The sequence below is a fragment of the Lepus europaeus genome, chromosome 19 (genome assembly GCF_033115175.1).
Source record: "Lepus europaeus isolate LE1 chromosome 19, mLepTim1.pri, whole genome shotgun sequence".
NCBI classification, from domain to species: Eukaryota; Metazoa; Chordata; class Mammalia; order Lagomorpha; family Leporidae; genus Lepus; species Lepus europaeus.
Window position 1 is genome coordinate 34,687,810 of NC_084845.1, and position 23,458 is coordinate 34,711,267.

Here is a 23,458-nt window from a genome sequence, read left to right on the forward strand (position 1 = left end):
AGAAAAGAAATAAAGTGGAAGTAATGGAGGTGAGGTAGGGCTTCAAATGGGGTGGTCAGGAAAAGCCTGCCCAGCTGGTGTATGGTCCCGTAATTCTTGCAACGATCCTTAGAGACTGTGGGCAGATCCCCACTTTGCTATCAAGGCAACTGACGTTCACAAGGGGTCTGAGCGGCACAGTCTAAGGCTAGGAGCCTAACCTCCACTGCCTACCAACCTCAGTGAGCGGCGGTAGCAGCGTGGGGCCCTGGATGATGAAACTCGGGGGGAAGACTGCACCATCCTGCAGCCCGTCCTTGTAGATGTTGGGGGCTGGGAGTGGAGGGAGGCGGGATGCGCCTCCACAGAGAAGCTGCAAGTAGCTCTACACTCTCAAAAGCGGCACAGACCACTGTCCTAGTCCGGCCCCAGCCAGGACCTCTATCCTCCCCATCCCACCCCCGCCCCCCACCTCCGGCGAGGACAAAGAACCCGCCCAGCCCGGGGCAGAGCCAAACGGCTGCTCCCGCCTCCTGCCCGGCCCCCGTCGGGGCCTGCGCGGGGCACTGTGGGACTTGTAGTTCGACTAACTCCCTACAGCGACTCCGGACATGACCAGGAGAACTACAAAGCCCAGTAGCCAGCGCGCAGGTTCGAGGCGGACTCGGCGCCGGTGGGTGTGCGAGCGCAGGGGGCCGGGCGGTGCGGGAGCCGAGCGCAGGGATGCGGCTGAGGGAGCCCCGGCCGAGGAGCAGCTTCAGGCGCGCGCTCTAGCCCCTCGCTGTGAGGGGCGGTCTGGCGGCGACAGGCACGTTGCATGCCCCCGTTGGGCGCAGCCTTTGCAAATCTGGCGGTGCATTTGGCTTTGGCGCTGCCGTGGCGCGGCGGAGGGTCCTGGTCGCCGGGAAATGGGCACGCAACCCCAGAGCTGGGCTGGCACCGCTCGCTGAAGAGAGCCCTTGGCTGGGCTGGGGGTGGGGTGAGGGTGCCTGCCTTGGGCTGTAGGCGACGCGTTCTCGTTCTCTTTTTGTGTCAGGATTTCCCTCGGCAGGCGCGCGATGCAGCGGGCGGCGGCGCTGGTCCGGCGGGGCTGCTGCCCCCGGACCCCGGGCCCCTGGGGCCGTAGTCAGAGCAGCGCGGCCGCCGAGGCCTCGGCCGTGCTCAAGGTGCGGCCCGAGCGCAGCCGGCGCGAGCGCATCCTCACGCTGGAGTCCATGAACCCGCAGGTGAAAGCGGTGGAGTACGCGGTGCGGGGACCCATCGTGCTCAAGGCTGGCGAGATCGAGCTGGAGCTGCAGCGGGTGAGCGCGGGCGCCGGGGGCCCGTGGGGGGCGGAGGGCCCGGGGAGCCCGGCGGCGACCCCTGCCGCCCGCCCCCTCCCCACCCCAGGGCCGACTCCGCCATCCCCTCACCCTCGCGCGCCGGGCACCTGGCACACAGTAAGGCCTTCAGACACGGTTCACTTGTTGAGCTGAATTCAATAATTGAGCGGCCCGTGCTGCCAGGAGCTGCACACGTTCGTTACGTGTCCTAAGCAGCGTGGAACCCAGATCCGTTGGAGGGAGGGAAGCAGCCCAGGAATAAAGAGACTTTCAGATAGTGAATACGGGCTTTGAAGAAGGCAAACCGGAGGCGGGCTGGAAGGAGGCTGCTGGGCGCAGCGGTGGGAGGGAAACCGGCGCTCAGGAGAGTTTGTTCCAGACGTCGTTCCTCTCCGTCTTGAGGCCTTTTGGGTCTTTGCCAGTTATGATTCCCTGACAAGAACAGGGGCGTGGAGGAGGGCCGGGCGGAATTCCTTGTTTTAGGCCCCCTGAGGAACCTTGGCTGGCAGCAGGCTCTCCGCCCTGGTACGGTCGCTGGGGGTTTTGGGGGCAGAGGACTGGGCCCTTTGGGGACTTGATAAGGTGACCCTGGGACTGTCTTCATCTTGAGGACTGGCAGGATCTTGGCTTGAGCTCACAGCTGCCTGTACAGTGACCACACGACCAGGAGTGCCGGGTGGGTGTAAAAGGTGGCCCTGTAGGATACCCGATTCTCACCTGGGTGGAATTCTGGAGGCAGCTCAAAGAAGGTTGTCTGAAAAAGGAAACACTTCTAAGAACTGTAAAAAGCCGCTGGTTGCATCGCCCAGCTGCTTGCTCAACGTAGTTCTGAGCCAGAATGTGTGGCATGGGGACAGGACTCCGGGATCTTTTTTCTCAGAGGCACCACGTCCCAGTGTCCCAGGGTGAAGTGGTCACTTGGTGTCCCTTGAGTACTTGGGAGGTAGCCTCAAGGGGACTATGACACTTGGCCCCCATTCCTCTGGGGACTTTGGGAGTTGGATAAGCTCAGGGCTTACTAGGACCTCATGGGGACACCCAGTTCTGCTGACTCAAAACAGTGAGCTGGCCCAGTCAGAGTCCAGTGTCTCCTGCTGACTCCTTGCAGGGCTAAGTTTAAAGGCTGGGCCAGAGAAGCTCGTTTCAGTGCTTCCCACGGAGGTGAGCTCTGGGCTGGCACGTGGGTTTCTCCCGCTGTGCTCCTTGTTGATATTTGGCAGGCAGCAGCTGGCCCTCCTGGAGGCAGCAGTTTCTCTGCTAAAACAAAGCTGGGATTAAAGTATTCCAGTTTGTCACATTACAGCTGATTCCAGAGTCGGGAGGGTTCCAGGAATGATCTCCACCTTTTGCTAAATAGCAGCTTCCCTGTTGGCGCTTCCCTGTTGGAGAGAGAGCTGATTGCCATATTGTTCTGCTGGGCTCGAGCCTCCCTCCCCCAATTCATTAAGGATTGGTGGGAGCATTCCAAATGGAAGCAGTGCTGTGAGCAAAGGCAGGTGCTTCGAAAGTTCTGGGTATTTGGGGAAGGGAGCTGGTGTTGTTAGTAGCCTACCATCTAGCAGAGGGATGTGGGAGGAAAATGAGACAGAAAGGTGGACTGGAGTTTATGTGCTGGGCTCAGGACTTTTTGGTGTGTTTTGGAGGGAAGTGGGGAGCCAGGAAGGGTTTCCGGCAGGGGTGTGGCCTGATTGCAGGTGGTCATGTTTCTTGGTCAGTGGGCCAGAGCATTCTCTGATTGCTGGTACAGATGCTCCTGCCCCCACACTCGTGGAGAAGTTCTGTCTGTGCACCGACATTCTTGGGTGCTTTCCTTCAAGTTCATTCTCTTCTCACTTAATTGAGTCTCAGTTATGCGGCTGTAGGTGCTGGAGACACAGCCCCAGCCGAGCCAGCATTGCCTCACTCAAACATTTCTTTCTTGGGAGACAGCTGCTCTTCACTGGGCCAGCTTGAACAGCGTCCCCTGAGGCAGCTGTATTTCCCCCAACTGTTCTTTGTATTTATTTATTTATTAGCTTGCTTTGGCTTTGTACAGCCTTGGTTTTTCTACTTCTGTCTTCAACCACAATGATTAACATGGGACTGGTGTTGTAAGAGGTCTGATTTGGTTACAGATGGAATGGCAGGGATTTGTAGAGTCGGTGTCTTGGGGTGAATCCTACATCCTCTCCTGGCCTCTCTCAATTTCCCTTATTTATAAGAGAAGTGGCCTGGCTGGCCCAGGCTTCCCTCTTGGGCCTTCTTGTCCTGGGGGACCCAAGGATGGCCTCTGGTAGTAGCAGGGCCTTTAAGCTGCCTTATGGAATCATTTTCACCAGGTGCTCAGCAAGCTGCAGGCTATTCGACTGGACACTTGGCTCCTGTGGTTGCCTGTGGGCTGGCTGGCTGGACTGAGTCTTTGTCTTTCTTGCTTCTCTGACAGTACAGCCTGAGCTTGAATGATGAGGGGGGGTGGCTAAGGGGTATAAAAGGGGCCATTCTCCTCCAGGCCCTGCTGTGTACTCTCAGGGAGGCCCTGTTTCTCCCGAACAGCAACTCCAAGGGGGAGAACCTCTATTTGCTTTTCAGGTCCTTGTGTTCACTGGGAGCCGCACTTAAAAGTAAGCTGTAACTAAAAAGAGTACTGAAAAGATCTGACAGTTCTTCTTCAACCTTCTTCTTTAACCTTGCTTTATTGGGACATAGGGGTTAGGAATTGGAACAGGTGGAGACAGGAATGGCTTCACTTCTTCTGCGTATAAAAGTGCACACATTCGGGGCCTGCGTTATGCCGTGACAGGTTAAGCCACCCCCTGCAATGCCTGCATCTCATGTGGTGTTGGTCCCTGTCCCAGCTGGTCCATTTCCAATCTGGCTCCCTGCTAATGGCCTGGGAAAAGCATGGAGTATTTGAGCCCCTGCCACTCATGTGGGAGACCCAGATGAAGCTCCTGGCTTCAGCCTGGCCATTGCAGCCATTTGGGGAGTGAACCAGCAGGTGGAAGATCTCTCTCTCTCTTTCTCTCTCTCCTCCTCTCTGTAACTCTACTTTTCAAATAAAAAAAAAAAATCTTAAAAAAAAAAAGTGCACACAGTCAAGGCAAAACATTCAGGAAGTGGAGAAGAGTGGTCTGGCTGTGAGATGGAGGCAGAAATGGCAGGGTACTGTAGCACATGACTGGAGTTAGCTAAGAACTAAGATTGGAGGCCCTGGACGTGCCATGCCAAGCACAGGTGTTGAAACCCCACTCATCATTTTCCATAGATTTGGGTGCTACTTTTTTTTTTCAAGTGACAACTCTCATCTACTGGTTCCCTCCCCAAAGGTGCCAGTTTGTAGACTGGGAGGTAGGCTGTCAATCTCAGGGCAGCAGGTTCGAAGCAGGGGTATAGAACTGTAGAGCTATTTAGGGCTGGGGTCAAAGGTGGGAGCTGGGAACTCAATCCAGGTCTCTCACAGAGGGAGCAGGAATCTTATTTGAGCCATTACCGCTGCCTCCCAGGGTCCACATGAGCAGGAAGCTGGAATCAAGAGCCAGAACCAGGAATCACACCCAGGCGTGCTGATGTGGGCATCTTAAATGCTAGGCTGAAAACCCACTCTTGCATGCTACTTTAAAATGATTTGTGTAGGCTTCCAATGGGATAGACCCTTCACCTGCCCAGCCTGTCCGAGTCACCATGGATCTGCAGCCTCTGCCTTTGTGTGCTCTGGGCCTCAGGCTTGCTGCCCTTGGTTTACTCATCTGTAAAATGAGGACCGTTTATTCCTCCTGGGACTAGTTGGAGCTCTTAGTGAGAATACTTTGGACAGCGAGGAACCAGTTAGCCCACTAACGAGAGCTGGCTTGGCGACAGGAGATGCTGAGGGTCCCTCCTTCCTTGCCCTCCTCCTGAACCTGAGAACCTATGCTGTGGGGCTGGCTTTTTCCCGCCTGGGCCCGCTTCTTGCTCTTGTGAATGACCCTGTTTGGAACTCATCCAGTTTCCACCCAGCTTCAGCCCTACAGATCTCAGCTTCTATAGCCGACTGTCCCCTAGTCATCCAGAGCTCAGGGGTCTGTACCCAGCCGTGCCGCTTCACCGAGAGCTCCCGCCTCGTCTCTCAGTTACTGCTCTGGTTTCTTCCAGCTTGTCTTGTCTTCCCATGTCTTCGGGGTCAGTCCTGTTGCTGAGCCTCAGTTTCCCCTGCTTGCACATGCCTGTTTTCAGGGACTCTGGAGTTTAGTTGGGATTCATCTCTAGGGCTTCTCCCCGGAGCTCTCTGTAGGACTTCCTGTATGCTTCAGTGCCAGTCACTGCCCTTGTGGGGTCAGGAAGGTACCGGCCTTTTTGTAGGAGGTTTCTTCTCCCCCCCCCCCCCCCCCGCCTGCCCAAACGCTTCCCTTGCCTACTTATTCGTCAGCAATCTGGGCTGTGCAGGGTGGGTGATGGCCTCATCTGTATTGCTTACTCTTGTCACCGGGCATGAGTGATCAATAAATATTTGTTGAACAAGAGGGAGGTTCTCTGGGGAGTAACCATCCTACCCAGTCCCCACCTACATGTCACATAAAATGATAAGAGCCATCCCTTACACAAGGAAACTGTCTTTTACTCCCACCTTTATGAAGGTATCATTGACAAATAAAAAATTATATATTCAAGGTGAACAACCTGATGATTTGACATTGTGAAAAGATTATAACAAGCCACACAGTTGCCTGCTCGTTATGTGTGCATTAGGGTAGGGAGGTTAAGATCTACTTCCTTGACAAAGTTCAAGTGAACAATACAGTATTATTAACTACAGTCACTATTTGATCCCCACCACTTAGAACAGGAACTTTTGTATACTTTGGCCAGAATTTCACATTTCCCCCATGCCCCAGCTCCTGGCAACCACTGTCTGTCTGTAGGTGAGATCATACAGTATTTGTCTTTCTGTGTCTGACTTATTCCACTTAGCAAAATATCCTCTGGTTTCATCCAAGTTGTCTCTCAAGTGGCACGGTTTCCTTCCTTTTTTGTGGCTAAGTAATGTTCCATTGTGTGTGACACACACACTCTATTTTCTCTGTAGTTAGATATTTTTTAAAAAGATTTTTTAAAAATTTATTTTCCTTGAAAGAGTTACACAGAGAGAGAAGGAGAGGCAGAGAGAGAGAGAGAGAGAGAGAGAGAGAGAGGTCTTCCATCCAATGATTCACTCCCCAGATGGCCTCGATGGCCGGAGCTGTGCTGATCAGGAGCTTCTTCTGGATCTCCCAGGTGGGTGCAGGGGCCCAAGCACTTGGGCCATCTTCTACTACTTTCCCAGGCCATAGCAGAGAGCTGGATCGGAAGAGGAGCAGCCCGGACTCGAACTGGCGCCCATATGGGATGCCAGTGCTTCAGGCCAGGGCATTAACCCATTGCGCCACAGCGCGGGCCCCTGTAGTTAGATATTTAGGTTGGTTTTCTATCTAGGCAATTGTGAGTACTACTGCAATGGACATGGAAATGCAGGTATCTTTTTAAGATCCTGATTTCATTTCTTTGAATGGGTACCTAGAAGTTGGATTGCTGGATCATGAGGTAGTTCTGTTTTTTAACTTTTCGAGGAACCTCCACATTGCTTTCCATAATGGCTTTACTAATTTACAGTTTTACCAACTTTGTACAAAGGTTGCCTTTTCTCTGTACCCTTATCAATACTTATCATTTAACTTGTTGATAATAGCCATTCTAATAGGTTAAGGTTGTATCTCATTGTGGTTTGGATTTGCATTTGATTACTGATATTGAACCCTTTTTTCTTATACCCATTGGCCATTTTGTATGTCCTCTTTGGAAAAAAATGACTCTTTGCCCATTTTTAAATCATGTTATCTTCTTTTTTTTTTTTTTTTTTTTTTTTTTGGTATTAAGTTGGAGTTCCTTGTGTATTTTGGATAGTAACTCCTTATTGGATGATATGGTTTGCAAATATTCCCATTCTGTAGGTTGCCTTTTCATTCTGTTAATTATTTCCTTTGCCATGGCGTACACCTGTTAGAATCACCCATGGCACCTTGATCCATCCCCATCGTGACACTGGGGCTGTGGGCAAGGAAGAACAATGATGACAGCTCTTTCTCTTTCCTCTGCTAATACCCTCTAAATATGCTAACCCCTGATACCTGCCTGAGCCAAAGTGGTGGGAAGGGAGCCTTGGCAGGCTGGGACTGTCCCCAGGTGCTACACAAACAGCTCTGGGGAAACCAGGATGCTACATGCTTGTTAGTCCCTCTGACCTGGCTCTGGATGCTGGGCTGGGGCCATGGCACCATTGGGTGTTCCGGCCAGGCCTGGACGAGTCACTGTTTTTAATAGTCTGCTCCAGGCCCCTTGATCTTTCCCAATCCCTGTAGACCTTGAGTGCCCAGACGTAGGAATCTGCACGGAACAGTCTCCTCCCATTGGTGGCTCTTGGCTGGGTAGGCTGGGACCCTTGCCCATTCAAAGGAGCCAATTTCCTATCTCCTAGTTCATCCATCAAAGTGAAGTGTCCAGTGTCCAGGGACTCTAAGACCCAGGAAAGGAGATGACCAGTGTTCCCAGGCTGCATGTCAACATGCCCTGTATTGGTTGAGCAATGCCAGGGGAGGGCACAGGAAAGGAGCACCAGGGCTCCATCCTAGGCTTTATTCTCTCCCTGTGTTGGGCTGGCCCAGGGCCTGCAGCTGTGTGTTGGTTCCTGGCCCTCCCAACTATGACAGATTTATTCCCCGCCAAAGAATAGGCTGTGCCCATGCCACAGAAATTACCTGTGTTCAGCTAATCAGGCCTGGGGGCTGTGACAGTTCAGTCAAGCTGGACAGTGGGCCTTGTGCCAGGAGCCAGGCTGCTGCCAGGGGGTGGGCTGAGCCTGCCCTTTTGCACAGAGTGGCTTGGATCACCCCCCCTCCCCACGCTGCCTTCTTGGCTGCTGCCTGTGGGACCAGCCCTGAGGCCACAAACCCATGGCCCCAGTTTCCCCAGGCTGTCTGCTCTCAGTGCTCGAAAGCAGTGGATGGGTGCAGCTCCTCACCTTGCATTCCATCGCACTTGCTGCTTCCTGAGGCCCCTGGGCAAGTTCTTCATGTTGGCCACCCTTGAAGAACTCAGTGGAAAGGGCACAAGGGATTTAAAATGTTCCTTGTCCCCTCAAAACAACTCTTGGAAACATGCACCCTATTAATGAAAAGCCGCAGGCCATTGCTTGGTCACCTTCCTTGCCCCCTGGGTGTCTCCCCCGACCCCATGCCTCATTACTTAGGGCTCGGGCAAAAAGGTTTAGAAAAATTTGTTTTGTCTTTCAAGTCCACTGGTTTTTACTTAAGGTGCTGATTCTAAAAAAACAAAGTTTTCTGAAGCTGTTTTTATTTATGCCTGACATGAAATGGAGAGAAAAAAGCAAGTGTAGAAACAGAAATGTATCTTTCAACTTGTGTTTGGGGTGCCCTTAGGGCAAGGACAGCTGGAGATAGGAGGGTGGCTGGCCGTGCTCAGATTGCCTCCTGGCACTGCCCCCTCTTCCTCTGCCATGACCCTCACGAGCTCGTTCCTGGGCTGGTTCTGTGAGCGGATGATACTTGCACTCTGCCAAGTGGTCTCGCACTGTTTATCTCAGATCATCCTTTCAGCCACCCTGCAAAGTCCTTGAACCTGTTGTTGATTGCAAGTTTTCCAGGGCTAGTTCTGGGAGCTGGGTAGGATCCCCGTGTGTGCAGGTCCCCACCGTCCTCTATGTCAAACCACATTTTCACCTTTGCAGCAGCTGGGGTGTCCCTGTCACCTCTTCAGTGATGTCACAAGGGTCTCTTGAATTCCTCTCTCTGTGCCCTCTTGTCTGTGCTAAGCACATTGCTCAAGAGTGGGCTCCACTTTGTTCTTAAATCCTTTTGTCTCTGGGGAAAATATTCATCATTCTACAAAGTCAGGGTTCCAAGAGAATAACCCCAAGAATTCCCTGCTGGTCAGTGTCTTCTGGAGAAGGTGTCCTCAGTGTCCCTGGCTGTTGACTTAACCCTTCGAGGAGGGGCTGCACGTGGGGATGGGGTGCGGGGAGTCTGGGGTCCTCTCTCCCCGATGTTTGACGTGTTCCATGCTGACACCCGTCTCCCGCCCACCACGTGTGCCCCGGAGACATCCCTGTGAGGTCCTGCTGCTGCCTCAGGATGCTCTGGCTGCCCAGGAGAGCTCTTCCAGCCTTCCCGGAAAGTGGGGGCTTTCTGGCAGTGGAGCATAGTGGTTAGGAAGAGAGATCTTGGAGTCTGGCTTCCTGGGTTCAAATCTCAGTACTTGTACTTATCAATGACATGACCTTGGATGTCTGTATCTGTGTAATTAGATTAATAGTAGTTCTACCTCATGGGGTGGTTGTAAAGGTTAAATGAGACCCGGCATGTCAAGGGCTTGACACCAAGCCTAACACTCAGTGAGGCTCAAAATAGGGCAACTTATTAATATCCTGTGGGCTCACTGCAAGGCTTCAGGAATCCAGAGTCTGAGTGTCTCTAAGTATAACCACCTGTTGCCTTCTCTCCACTCAGGGTATCAAAAAACCGTTCACTGAGGTCATCCGAGCCAACATCGGGGATGCCCAGGCCATGGGCCAGCAGCCAATCACCTTCCTCCGACAGGTGAGTCAGTCTTCAGGAGCAGAGGCTGTGTGGGACCGGCATGGGCTTCAGGGCCAGCCTCTGCCTCCTTGTAATTCCAGCCCCCTAGGCCCAGGTGGCACCAGAATCCCACAGGGAAGTGCTGTTGATGTGGCGGCCCCTTAAGTGCCTGATGTCCCCTGGTGCTCTCCCTTGGCCTTTTCTCCTCCCAAGGTCATCAGGAACGCTAAACTCATTTGGAGGTTGCTGAGTAGGTAGAAGGTCAGTTGGCATGGACAGCAGTGGGGTGGGCAGCTGGCCAGGGGAGAGGTAGAGACCCAGGGGACTGGGAGGTGATGTGCTGGGTCAAGAAAGAACTTCCGAGTGAAACAACTTGGCTTTGGAGTGTTGGCTGTGTCCCTTTCTGGGTGAGTGGCCTTGGGCATGTGGAGCTCACCAAGGCACTGCCTCAGAGGGCGACTGGGGTCACGGTGAGATGATGAGTGTGGAGGCCGCCCCCCGGCACAGAGGAGAGCCTGGGGCCTGGCTGCCGCTGTCAGCTGCTGCTCTCCTGGCTGCCTCCAGCGTGGCTCAGCTCACTGCTAAGGGCTCCAGGAGAAGGCATAATTCAGAGTTTCAGTGTGACACCAACCATAAGGACTCTGCTCCAACACTGGGATTTGTGGGCCAGAGAAGGGGAAGCAGGGTGAGGGACAGCCTGAACAGAGGTGGGAGCCCCAGCTGGGTGAAGGCTTTTCCTGTGTGGTTAAAGTTCACTAGTTGGGGGTGGGCAGGGAAGTTGAATGCCAGGCGCCTGGTTCCCTTTTCCCTCCCCATGTCTCTGACTGCAGGAGTGGCACCAGGGAAGTATGACCCTAGCCTGTGCCCTGGGGTAGAGGAGGGCGGGAGGGGTCTCAGCCTGAAGCCCCTGAGGGTAATAGGGAAGAGCAAGTGAGGCTGGGCCTGGTCTGAGGAGCACCCACCATGCCTCCGTCCTGTGGCTGCCACTGTTGAACCTCAGAGCATGCCAGCTGCCCATGGATATCAGAGTCGCCAGCTGGGCCCCAGATGGGGAAATGGATCAGAGTGGCTGTACCAGGGAAGTGGAGATGGGAGGAAATCAGCGGCCCTGATTGTCCTAGAAGTATGTTCTTTGGAGGGGAGGGGCTTGGGTCATGAACAGGCCTCAGCCTTTACTGGCTTGCAGACATGTCCCCAGATCCTGCCCTGCCACTGGCTATGGCAGGCCCGGCACCTCCTGCCTATTGCTGGCCTCTTCCAGCCTTCATGCACTTCCTGTGGGCTTCATTAGGATACCTGGGAGGTGAGCAGGCCGGGTCAGTGCCCATCATGCCTGGGCAGAAAACGCAGCTCCAAGAAGCCAGGCACCTGCTGAAGTCGCCTGGCTGGTGTCAGAGCCGGGAGCCCTAATTGCCACCTCCGCCTCCCCAGTGCACCTGGCTCAGCCCCTAAGCTGCCAGCTTAGACTTGCCTGGTGAACTGGGGTTAACCAGCACCTTTGCACACCTTTCCTTGCTTAATCCTCTTAATTGGTGAGGTTAGGGTGATTTTCCCTGTTACCGAGTTGAGAAAGCTGGCCTAGTTTTCAGATAGCAAGGAAGGGTGTGGGGGAAGCTCAAGCTGTGAGTAGGGAGGGGCTCTTTGTCACCTTACTCCTGTCATCTGGGCTTCACCTGCCTGCTCAGCCCTGGCCCTCTGCTCAGGAGACCTCTGGTGGCCTGGCATGTGGGAGGCCACTGTCTTTCCTGGGCCAGTCAGGGCCAGGGGTGAGCAGGACCCTCACTTGATTACTGAGCTCTCCTTGTGGGTCCCAAAACCCAGGTCAGGCTGCATCCCAGCTCCCAGCAGCACCCCCTTGTGCTGCGGAGAGCCTAATGTCCTTCTGGTCCCTGCCCAGCATCCCTTGTGTTCCACCTGGGGCAATGGGGAGGAGAAGCTGGGAGCCCAGCCTGCACCCTTGTTCCCCCAGGTGATGGCACTCTGCACCTACCCAAACCTGTTGGACAGCCCCAGCTTTCCAGAAGATGCTAAGAAACGAGCCCGGCGGATCCTACAGGCCTGTGGCGGGAACAGCCTGGGTGAGGCTCCAACTCGCATGGTCCCCAAGAGCGTGAGATGAGCGTGTGTTCCCAGCATGGCTCTGGGTCTCGGTCCCTCTATGTGAGTGTGATTGCATGTGGCGTGGCTGGTGCACAGAGTAAGTGAAAATAGCACTCCACTTCTCGTCCGTGCACTTGGCCAATGGTGTGTTGGGACTTTAGGGGCCAGTGCTTGTGTTTTGCTGGATTTGGGTCTTACCACCCAGGAGCCAGTTTCGACAGCAGAGCCTTCCCTTCTTCAGAATAGAAGATTTAGCCCAGGGGTTGGTCTTGGCAACAGGGAGCTGAGTGGCAGTGCAATGCTCAGCCTTGTTCGGCGGCCCTGCCCTCTGGACACATCCCCGCATGGTCTAGGAGGCGCTGGCAGTTGCTGGGGAGGAGAAATGCCTTGGGAGCCCTGCAGCCCTCTTTCTGCAGCCTCCTTCACGTTGTTGCCAGCTGCTCCCCCTGGTCCCTGTGTCCCTCTCCCCCTGGCCTCTCTTCTCCTTCGTTGGGAGCCCACGCCCAGCTGTCCGTCTCCTGACGGAACACCAGGCACCCGAGGACTCCGCGCAGGAGGAGGGCCTGGAATTTGGCCCGAGTCGAAGTGAAAATGATACTTGCTGTCCCTCCCCACTCGGATGGATTTCCAGCCTCTGGCTGTTTGTCCTCTGCCCTCTGTTTATTTTTGCCCCATTCCTTCGCCCAGTGCCTACACAGGGAATCCACTTCCCTCAGCCTGAGGAAACCAGTTCTCAGAGCTGACTTTGGTGGTGGGCACTGATGTCCTGGGATGTGGAGCTGAGAGTGGGACAGGGGTTTCTCTCGCTTGCTCAGCAGGGGATGGGCCCCCTTGCTCTCAGTCATCTTCCTGCCTTGCTCTGCTCTGCTCTGTCTCTTTATGGAGAGCCCTGTGCATGGTTTTCTGGCTGTGGTTCCCCATCCCTCACCCCCAGCACACACATACACGCACCCCTTCTCTGAGTCTGGGCACCTTCCTGGTTGTGTACCTCTCTGGGTCCCTCGGCTCTCCTGCCTGCCAGCCTGGATAGGGTTTGGGCCGGTGCCCTGTGTTCCCAGACCTACACCACGGGATGGTAAGAGGCCTGGCCATTCAGGCTCCTTGTCCTATGTCCCCTCTGCCTGGTCCAGAGGACAAAGAAGCCTCTCAAAGACCTCATGGCTGCGGACCTGAGACTCCTGGAAGCCCAGTAGAGAGGTGTTGAGATGAGAGGAAAATCGCCTTGTGTGTGTGTCATAGGAATGAATTGGGGAAGGCATAGGAGATGTTTGTTCCACCATACTAAGCCTCTTTAACAGGTTTTTGCCACTCACAGCCGGAGCTGGGACAGTGAGTTTGGGAGGCTGTGTCTATGTAAGTCCCCTCTTGGAGTATTACAGCAAGAGAGCATTGGTTGGCTGTCACATGAAGAGGTTCACTCTGGTCCTCTCTCCTCATCCTCGAACTAGGAAGTACTTTGTACCTACCCTCCCTCCCCGCCAACCCCGCCCCTGTTTGCAAGAAAGATTGACAAGTGTACTGAAGCCCCATCCCTGTAGGGTCACTACCAGGCCCTGGCATAGAAGGAAGAGGGGCAGTTTGGTTTTTTCATGACAGACCTGGGGGTGCTGCTCTCCCAGCTAAGCCTCAGGCAACCTGAGCACTTTTCTGCTCATAGAAAAGGAAATGAAATATGAAATATGATACTGTGACCCAGGGCCACCCAAGTGGGATTTTTAAAAAATTTTTTAAATTGGGCTGGTGCCACGGCTCACTAGGCTGATCCTCCGCCTGCGGCGCCTGCACCCTGGGTTCTAGCCTGGATTGGGGCACCGGATTCTGTCCTGGTTGCTCCTCTTCCAGTCCAGCTCTCTGCTGTGGCCCGGGAGGGCAGTAGAGGATGGCCCAAGTCTTTGGGCCCTGCACCCGCGTGGGAGACCAGGAGAAGCACCTGGTTCCTGGCTTCGGATCGGTGTGGTGCACCAGCCGCAGCGGTCATTGGGGGGTGAACCAATGGAAAAGGAAGGCCTTTCTCTCTGTCTCTCTCTCACTGTCCACTCTGCCTGTCAAAAAAAATTTTTTTTTAATTTATTTTTTCAAAATTGAGATTTTATTGGTGTTGTAGATCAGTACACAGACATTTCAGTTTGTACACGATTTGTATCATACATACTGAAAAATCTATAAAGCTGTGAACTGTTATCCTTTTTGAAAGTTACTCCAGTACTTTCCAGCTTCAAATTTGGAGGCAGCTCTTCCTTAAGAGGCTATCAAGTACCAGTATCTTCAATTGTTGCTGTCCCATAAATCCCACCAGTTCACAGGTTAATATCATATGCACCACATACTCAAATCTTCAATCTTTCACAGTACACTGACAAATTATTAGGAAAACTGGAAGACCACAACCAAAAACGTTACACAGTACACACGGTTCTGACAGAGTAACAGTGGTTTTCCATAGGAAACAATTCAATACACAACTGTGACTCCAAATTGCCATTTAGTATGTGTTGTATTGTAGGATATAACACCCTCTCCGCCATGGAATGTTAAAACAGACACCCAAGACAGTGAAAGCCTTCCGTGGTTTAATATCCAAAAAGCAAACAACCAGCAAATTAAAAAAATTAATTTACACTTAAAAAATGGGATAAGGTGGGCCACCCTCCTTAAAAATGTTTCTAGAGCTACTGAAAAAATTTGCGTTTACAAAATACTCGGTACAATTCCCCTGGATTGTACAATAAGGGAGACAGACCACTGATAGGACGTGGTGTATGGTGTTAATCAGACTTGGCTTCATCCTCTTCTGCTTCATCAGAGGCTGGATCTCCTATTTTTAGTTTCCCTGTTTTCTGCAGGCAGATCTTTAATTTCTTGGTCAGCCACCTCAGCCTCTTTCCCCTTTGCTCCTCTCTTCCTTTTGTTTGCACTTTTGTGTCCGAGGACTTATCCTTCCCTGCTGCCTCTCTAGACCTTGCTTCTTCCACTTCCTCGGGAGCAGGTTTAGCCGACAGCCTTGCCCGTCTCCTCCTGGGCCCTTCCTTCAGTGCCCTTGGGCGGAGCTGACTTTCCTCTTGAGCATCTTGGAGGTGGAGAGAGCATGTACTGGATGCTGTTGGGACACTGCAGGGGTTGTGGGAGAACTGGATGGGACCAGATTTGGAGCCTGTTTCTTCCCCCCCAACACTCCTTATCTCCCATCCTGCGTCCCCTGGCTTCCCCCCCGCCCCTCTGGTGGCCAGCCCAAATGGGATTTTTTAAAGATTTATTTATTTATTTGAAAGGTAGGGTGACAGAGAGGGGGAGACAGAGATCTTCCGTCACTGGTTCACTCCCCAAATGGCAACAACAACTGGGGTTGGGCCAGGCTGAAGCCAAGACTGCAGAGCTCGATCCAGGTCTCTGACATGGGTGGCAGGGGCCCAACCACTTGGGCCATCATCCACCACTTTTCCTGGGTACATTAGCGGGGAGCTGGATTGGAAATGGAGCAGCTGGGACTCAAACCAGCACTCACGTTGGGTGCTGGCATCACAGGTAGCAGCTTAACTCACTGTGCCACAATGCCATCCCCACCGCCCCCAAGTGGGGATTTTAAAAAATATTTATTTATTCATTTGCGGGACAAAGAGAGTGAGTATGCTCCCATCTGCTGTTTCATTCCCCTGATGTCCACAACAGCCAGGGCTGTGCTGGGGTGGAAGCCCAGAGCCAAAAGCTTAGTCCAGATCTCCTACGTGAGTGGCAGAGACCTAATTACTTAAGGATCTGTCACTGCTGCTTTTCAGGGTCTGCACTGGCAGGAAGCTGGAGTCAGGAGCCAGAGCCAGGACTCAAACTCAGGCCTTCCAGTAATGTGGAATGCAGATACCTTAACCACCAGGCTAAATGTCCGCTCCCCAGAGTGAGATTATTAAATGTGTACAGAAAGTCGTTTTATTTATTTTTTTAACAATTTATTTGAGGGGCAGAGCTATAGACAGAGAGAGAGGTCCTCCATCTGCTGGTTCATTCCCCAGATGGCCATAATGGCCGGAGCTGGGCTGTTCCAAAGCCAGGAGCTTCTTCCAGGTCTCCCACATGAGTGCAGGGGCCCAAGGATGCGGGCCATCTTCCACAGTTTTTCCAGGCCACCAGCAGGGAGCTGGATCAGAAGTGAAGCAACTGAGACTTGAACTGGTGCCCATATGGGATGCCGGCTCCATAGGTGGCGACCTAACCTACTACACAGTGCTGGCCCTGTACATGAGGACTTTAAGCTCACACAGGATATGCTTTTCGCATGCCCTTTAAAATCATTTCTTACTAGAGCCTCAATTATTGTCAGTTTGACAAGTAATTCAGCTCTGGGGTTGTGTCCTGGGTCTTAAATAGAATCAAGGAGAAAGCTGGCACCTGCTTGCAGAACTAGGAATTTTATTTACCTTTGTGTGCCTTTGGGAAGCATGTGTACCTTCGTGTAGCCCCTGCCTGAGCACATGCCATGGACCAGGCACCATTCCTGACTGTGAGGGACCCTGGGAAGAAAGCTTCTGGGGGAACAAATGTTATAAAGAATTCAGACGAAAATGTAGTCGCCAGTTTCCATGACTTCTTAGAAGAGTGCAGAGAGCACTGTAGGATATAAAGGGATACCAGTGGAGAAGGGGGGCTTACGGAGAAAGTGACATTCAGGTGTACGTGGAGGACGAGTGAGACAGAACTGCAAATGCACGCTGGACAGAGGGAACAGCATGTGTGAAGGCCCTGGGGCGTGGGAGCTAAGTGTGATTACGTGGAGGGGTGGGTGTGGTTATTCAGTAAGAGAGTTTGGCAGTGGTGATGGTGCCACTCTATTTGTCTGCAGGAGGTAGGTTGGTCCTCAATCTTAGGATAGTGGATCCAGTGCAGGGTATAGTGGGAAAGGGTTCAGCAGTGGGCTAAGTGCTCTAGGATAGGTGCATTGAAGAAGTAAGTCATAGTCCCTGCCCCAAAGGAACTTGAAGTCAGCAGAAGACAAGGCTTCTTTTGGGTAAAATAACTGGAGAAATTGCCAGCCAGCAGAGAGGCTGGGCATGGGGCAGAATCTTCAGCATTATAGACTGGAAATGAGCCTTGAAGGAGCAGTGTGGTTTGGAGCATAACACAAGATCTACAGGCAGAAAGGAACCCAGAAGCCTCCTGAGAAGGGTGAAAGGTGTATTGCCTGCAGAAGCGGAGTTTACCAGTGAGTGAAGGCCTGGAAGTCCAAGCATGCCGCTGGGCTTAGAGGCAGGAAGAAGGGGAGGCATGGCCCAGGCCCCATGGAGTAGAGGCTGGGGGCATTGGGAGAAGGCAGAGTTCAAGACAAGGGAGCCTGGAAGGTTTCTGAGCACTGGAGCTCAGAAATAATCAAGTTCCTATGGGAGAGGAGCTCTCTAACACCAGTATTTGCACCCCCCCCCTTTAATTTACAAAGCAGTTGGAATATATCAGAATGCCCAAAATGTTGTAAAAGCCACTGTGCACCCACCGCTCAGTGAGGACGCATGTTAATGTTGATACTTGGCATCTGGATCTAGCCCCCTTATTCTTACAGCTGGTCAGAGGGAAATGGGAAAGCCCAATGCTGCCCAGGGAGGCTGAGGCATAGCTGGGGCCAGCGCCCTTCCAGTGGAGAACATTTAACCAAGTCCCTCCTGAGTGCCAAGCCTAGCCTGATACTTGGGAGTCCCCAGAACAGAATCTTTTACTTTCCAGAGCCTGATGCTGCCTCCTGTTGGTGGTTTTGCAGTAATTGTAGAAGGAATAGGCTGGTCCTTTAAAGTGAAAAATTTGAAAAAAATCAAAAGACATGAAAGGTTATATACTAAAAATCTGACTGCCAACTTCCTGGTTCTCTCCTGAAGGATTTTCCCTGCCTGTCTTTCCTTTCCTCTGTTTTCTTCCAAAGAGATTTTGTGCATGTGGAAGTACATTTTTTAATTTATTCTTTGGAAACACAAGGTTGCCTGACAGTTTAAAATGTCCTGTTGAGGTTAGCAAACATCCTGTGAAACGCACTAATGCTAACTAACGTACAGCTTGAGTGATTGCTGTACATGTACAACTTGCATCACAGCCTGTGCAGACCAAGTTACCAGGCATTTCCAACCCCGCAGAAAAGCCTTCTTTGTCCTCCTTTCCAGTCAGTATCCCCACCCTCAATAACCCCACTCCCAGAATAGTCACCGCTGTTCTTCCTTCCAGCACCATGCATCAGTTTGGCCTGGTTTTGAGCCTCATATAAATGGGAAAGTGGCAGCCTAAGGATATTGTTGACCTGGGATGGGGTGGAGCAGGGTGTGGTGGGGGCTGTTTGGATCATGCATTCTGACAGATTCTGCAGAACCATATATAGGCAAAGGTGGTAAAACCACAGGAACCCCAGTTCTAATGACTTTTTTAAAGGTTTATTTATTTATTTGAAAGTCAGTTACAAATAAGGGAGGAAGAGATAGAGGTCTTCCATCTGCTGGTTCACTCCCTGAGTGGCTGCAGCAGCCAGGGCTGGGCCAGGCTGAAGCCAGGAGTCAGGAGCTTCTTCTGGGTCTCCTATGTGGGTGCAAGGGCCCAAGGACTTAGGCCATCTTCTACTGCTTTCCCCAGTGCATTAACAGGGAGCACGGATCAGAAGTGGAGCAGCCAGGACATGAAGCAGTGCCCATATGGGATGCTGGCATCGCAGGTGTGGCTTTATCCACTACGCCACAGCGCCGGCCCCTCTAATGACTTCTGTTGTCATAGAACATGTATGTGGCTGTGCGGAGTGGGTGTGGGCACTGTGCAACTTGTTGGAAGTCAGGGCCTAGAATAATGCTTAACATTTAGTAGGCACTCATGAAATACTGGGTGGGTAAATGAATGAGTCAGTGGGTACATGGCTGGGTGGATGGATGTGTGGGTGAAACTGAGATGGTTAAGTAGCTTGTCAGAATTCCAAACCCTGGAGCAGTGGGAGTCGGGCCCCATCCAAGACCCCCAGCCTGGCTCAGTGAATTGGTTGGGACCCCTCTGCAGCCTGGCATCCTGCCTCTGCTCCTCATCTTGTGTGTTCTCTTACAGGGTCTTACAGTGCTAGCCAGGGTGTCAACTGCATCCGTGAAGATGTGGCTGCCTACATTACCAGGAGAGACGGCGGCGTGCCTGCAGACCCAGACAACATTTACCTGACCACTGGAGCTAGCGACGGCATTACGGTACGTGCGACGGTCCCTCTTTCCCTGCTGTTCACCCACACAAACAGCCTAGCATGCGAGGTTCAAGCATTTGAACTGGCTAGCAGGGAGACAGGCCAGCTTCCGGCCCCTTCCCTGGTGGCCTGCAGTCCTTGTATCTTCATTGCTAGGTTCTCGGAGCTCTATGCCCCAAAAAGGCGAAGAGGCAACTGGTTGTGACGGGAGAGTTTTATTGAAAACAGGATAGCAGAGGAAAGGGAGGAGGAGGGGTAAGAAGTATGCTCTGACAGCTAGTGGGGGTCTGAGAAGAGATCCAGCCCCGTCCCCCGCCCCCCCCAGCAGTGGGCAGCAGCCTATTGATGCTGTTTGTTGGGAGGGGGACATGCAGGTGTGCAGAGACCCACATCCATTGCAATAAGGTGGGTTTCAATAGGCAGAAGACCCTAGTTTACAATGTGTGAACTTGTCAGTTTGGTATGTCCACGGCAAGTGGGCAGCTGTAAGAGCCAGAGCTGGCAGAATCTTACTCCATAAAATACCATTGTGACATCTTCAGGGTTGTTCTATTTTTTTTTTCTTTAAAGATTTATTGATTTATTTGAGAGGGAGAGTTACAGAGAGAGGGATAGACAGAAAGAGGTCTTGCATCCACTGCTTCACTCTCCAAATGGCTGCAATGGCTGGAGCTGGGCTGATCCGAAACCAGGAGCCAGGAGCTTCTTCCGGGTCTCCATGTGGGTGCAGGGGCCCAAGCACTTAGGCCATCCTCCGCTGCTTTCCCAGGCCATAGCAGAAAGCTGGATCTAAAGAGGAGCAGCCAGGACATGAACTGGTGCCCATATGGGATGCCAGCACCTCAGGCAGAGGCCTAACCCACTGCACCACAGGGTTGTTCTTAATTGGGGCTCAATGTGCCAGGTGTGAGGTTAACTATTTGTGTCCCAGCAGCCTAGCAAGTCCTAACATTCATGAGCCTGGATACTGCTGCAGCCTCGGTTTCCCTCCAGAACACACACCAGCAGGTCCAGCTGGAGGGAGCCAGGGGCACTCGAGATTGCCCGCTGGCCTTTCTGTCGCTGGGCATGTACTGTGCCAGGTGCTGGGGAGGCCTCAGGAGTGAAACCCATCCCTCGGCCTCTCCTACCCCCCAGTGCTGCTGCACAGCAGCATTGGCATCACCTAAATGAATGTCATGGCACGAGCCTCTGGTTTCTGTTCCGCAGTGAAGGACAGAGCGCCAGGGAGCCGCAGGGACTCTGACCTGGTGGGGCGGGGCCGGGGGTGATGGAGATGGGGGGGCAGGGGCAGGGGCAGGGGCAGAAGGCTTGTGGAGGAAGTCTGAGCAGAGATGTGAAGCTGTCCTGGAGTGGGCTGGCAGAGGCCTTGAGCCATAAGCAGCCTGGGTGGGAATGGAGAGAGAGTCCTGCCGGGCTTTGGAGGCCACATTTGGGTCATTGTCCTAAGAACAATAGGGAGCCATTGAAGGCTGTGAGGGGGAGGGGCACATAATTATGTTCTCAAGTTGAAACTTTGATGTGGAGTAGGTGTGTAGGGAGGGAACATCAGGACCCAGCTCAGCCTGGGGGGGTGGGGGGGTGGGGGTGTTGGGGTGGGGGTGGGGGTGGTGGAAGGGCAGCCTGCTGTGGTGGTTACTTGGCCTGAGGAGTTCAGACCCTGGGTCTGGTGGACCCGCTGGCCGCCTTCCCCTGTGCCAAGCTGCTCCCAGGCCTGGGAGGGCGTGCAGTGCTGTCAGCTCTGTTCTGCCTGTTCCTTCCTTTGTCTCCCAACCTTCACATTTGTTGTGCTTCATTCCTTTCCCAGAGCCTTTCTGATGCATTGTGTTTTCTGGAGCCTGGGAGGAAACAGGCCCAGGCACAATAAGCAGTCTGCCTGCTCGCATTAGGGCTCCAGCTCCCCAGCTCGGTGTCTTCCGTCGGCCTCTGCCTCTCTCCAGTGTCAGAGGAGCCCAGTGAGGGCAGAGGTCCTGGAGCTGGGGAGGGAGGTGCTGAGCAAGCGTCAGTGGAAGGAACCAAATGTAGCATGTCTCAGTCCAGTGGAATTCTTAGAGCGAGGGACTGAGCCTGCGCAGGCGTACACCCGTTTGGAAGGTGGAGACTCCTCCTGCAGAGGGTTTTGGCTTATTAATTAATTATTGCCACCTCCACAAACACCCCACTGGATTCCCACGGCCTGATTTCTCAGCACTCTCCAACACGTTTCCAGCTCTGCTTTGAAAACAGGTCGAAGCGCCACCTGGTGGCAGTGGATGGATATTTAGCCCCACTTCTGAGTTGAAGGACTCTGCCACCAAGTACTGAATCTCAACTCCCTGCCGTCCACCGAGCTAGGAACCTGAAGCCCTGTTTCTCTTGCTTATCCTTTCAGCAGCCCTAGGAAATGAGACTTGGGGCATTGAGGCGACTCGCACAGGGTGCACTGGAAGCCGGCAGTGGGGCGACCGGGGAAAGGCCGGGATGGCTTCCAGGAGTAGGAAGTGGCAGGGGCCTCCTAGATGTGACTTTTCTATTGCAGACAACCCTGAAGATCCTCGTCTCTGGGGGCGGCAAGTCCCGGACGGGGGTGATGATCCCCATCCCGCAGTATCCCCTCTACTCGGCGGTCATCTCTGAGCTCGACGCCGTCCAGGTGAACTACTACCTGGATGAGGAGAACTGCTGGGCCCTGAACGTGAACGAGCTCCGGCGGGCATTGCGGGAGGCCAAAGACCACTGTGACCCCAAGGTGCTCTGCATCATCAACCCCGGGAACCCCACAGGTCTGTACTTTCCTTCCTCGCCGGTTTCTTGGGGTGGGGGGAGGGCCGGTGCACTGGACATCTGGGCACTGAAGAGTTAAATAATGTGTGGCCCTCTCTGCCCCAGTTTCTCAATCCTGTTGCAGGTTTCCTAACACAAAGCCATAAAATTTGCCTCTGGAGGTGAGCAAATAGAGGCATTTGCTTGGGCAGAGTTGTATGATTATTAACACCAGCTTTGTTTTTTCTTTCCTGTTCTTGCATTGGTAAAGACTCACCTCCTTGAGATTATTTACGGGCAAACTGGCACCATTAATTGGAGGCCTCATTTTACGCTCACTGCCATTTGGTTTTTGAATTGGTTTTCAGAATGCGGGTGAGTGCGTTTTTAGGGTTTTATTTTTTATTTTTGCTCCCTTTTTGACACAGCACTGCTGTGCACCTTGAGGACTGAGGAGGAAATATCATATTAAAAACAAAAGCAAATCCCCCTCCCCATAAAAGCCTTTTTCCAGAAGTTGAAAAGCAGCCCAATTTTGCCTGCTTTTCTTTAAAAAAAGCATGCAGCCCTGCCCGTGTTGGTCTTCTGGGCTGCAGATTTCCTCTGCCTGATGCCGTTCGGATGCAGAGGACAAGGGCTCCTCTTGCCTCCTTTGTTGAGATAATCTGGGTCAGAGCCAAACCGCCTTGGAGCTGCTGGTGGAGTCCGCTGCTCGGGAACATCAAATGCCTCAATCAGCCAGAAGCACCGCTTGAATTCCTGAGTGCAGAAATGGGTGCAGCTGGCAGCAACGCTGCTTTATTTACCCCAGTTCCTCCCCAGGGAGACGGGAAGATTCTAACGGTGATGGAGGCGACAAAGAGCCGGGTTCTCAATCAGGGTGGGAATTACAAAGGGAGCCTTGACAGCTTTCCAAGGCCACCACATCCCTGGCTCTCGGTGGGGACAGGGCCAGGCATCAGTAGTATTCTGTGCCACGGTGGCCAAGAACCACTGCCTCAGAACAGTGGTCTTCAAATCTTAGCTTGTTAGAGTGCCGACTGCCGGGGCCAGCCCCGGATATTTTGATGTAATTGGGCTGGGGTAGGGCTTGCGAATTTGCATTTCTTGTAAGCTCCCAGGTGCTAATTATGCTGGACCACACTTGGAACAGCAAGTCCACAGACATTTTAGGAAGGCCTGCATTAGTGTCAGTAATTTCTTGGCTGGTTGTTTACCTAAGTCTCTTCCCTTGGCTGTCTGGGAAGAAGTAGCTGCACCAGGGGCCTTCCTGTTCTAAGTAAAGGGGTCTTGTGAGTGTGCATTCATACAGGTAGTCTTAATTTTCATTATTTTTGATGAGTGGGCATAATCCACAGTCCTAGATGTGTGACAGTCAGCCATCTACCAGGAAAGAGGCAATGGAAAATAGAAACCCACCTTTGACACGCCTGTATCTTACTGTTCCACATACCCATTCCACAGTTTGGCCAAAAGGTGTCAAAATGGACTGGGGTGTTAAGCCAGGGCTCTTTTGGTTTCAAGATAGAAAACCAACTCAAGACTGAAGGGGTGGGATC

At 52.9% G+C, this 23,458-nt stretch overlaps 1 protein-coding gene across 1 annotated transcript in view; it reads left to right on the forward strand.

Annotated features, from left to right (window-relative positions):
• Positions 1 to 689: 689 nt before the first annotated feature.
• Positions 690 to 23,458, forward strand: part of GPT2 (glutamic--pyruvic transaminase 2) — a 38,372-nt gene continuing 15,603 nt past the window's right edge. Inside the window, exons 1-6 of the mRNA XM_062176493.1 lie at positions 690 to 787; positions 1,016 to 1,280; positions 9,815 to 9,904; positions 11,853 to 11,961; positions 19,031 to 19,164; positions 21,676 to 21,919. Of these exons, the coding sequence (XP_062032477.1) occupies positions 1,038 to 1,280; positions 9,815 to 9,904; positions 11,853 to 11,961; positions 19,031 to 19,164; positions 21,676 to 21,919 (820 nt within the window). The 5' untranslated portion in view covers positions 690 to 787; positions 1,016 to 1,037. The remainder of the gene's footprint in view (positions 788 to 1,015; positions 1,281 to 9,814; positions 9,905 to 11,852; positions 11,962 to 19,030; positions 19,165 to 21,675; positions 21,920 to 23,458) is intronic.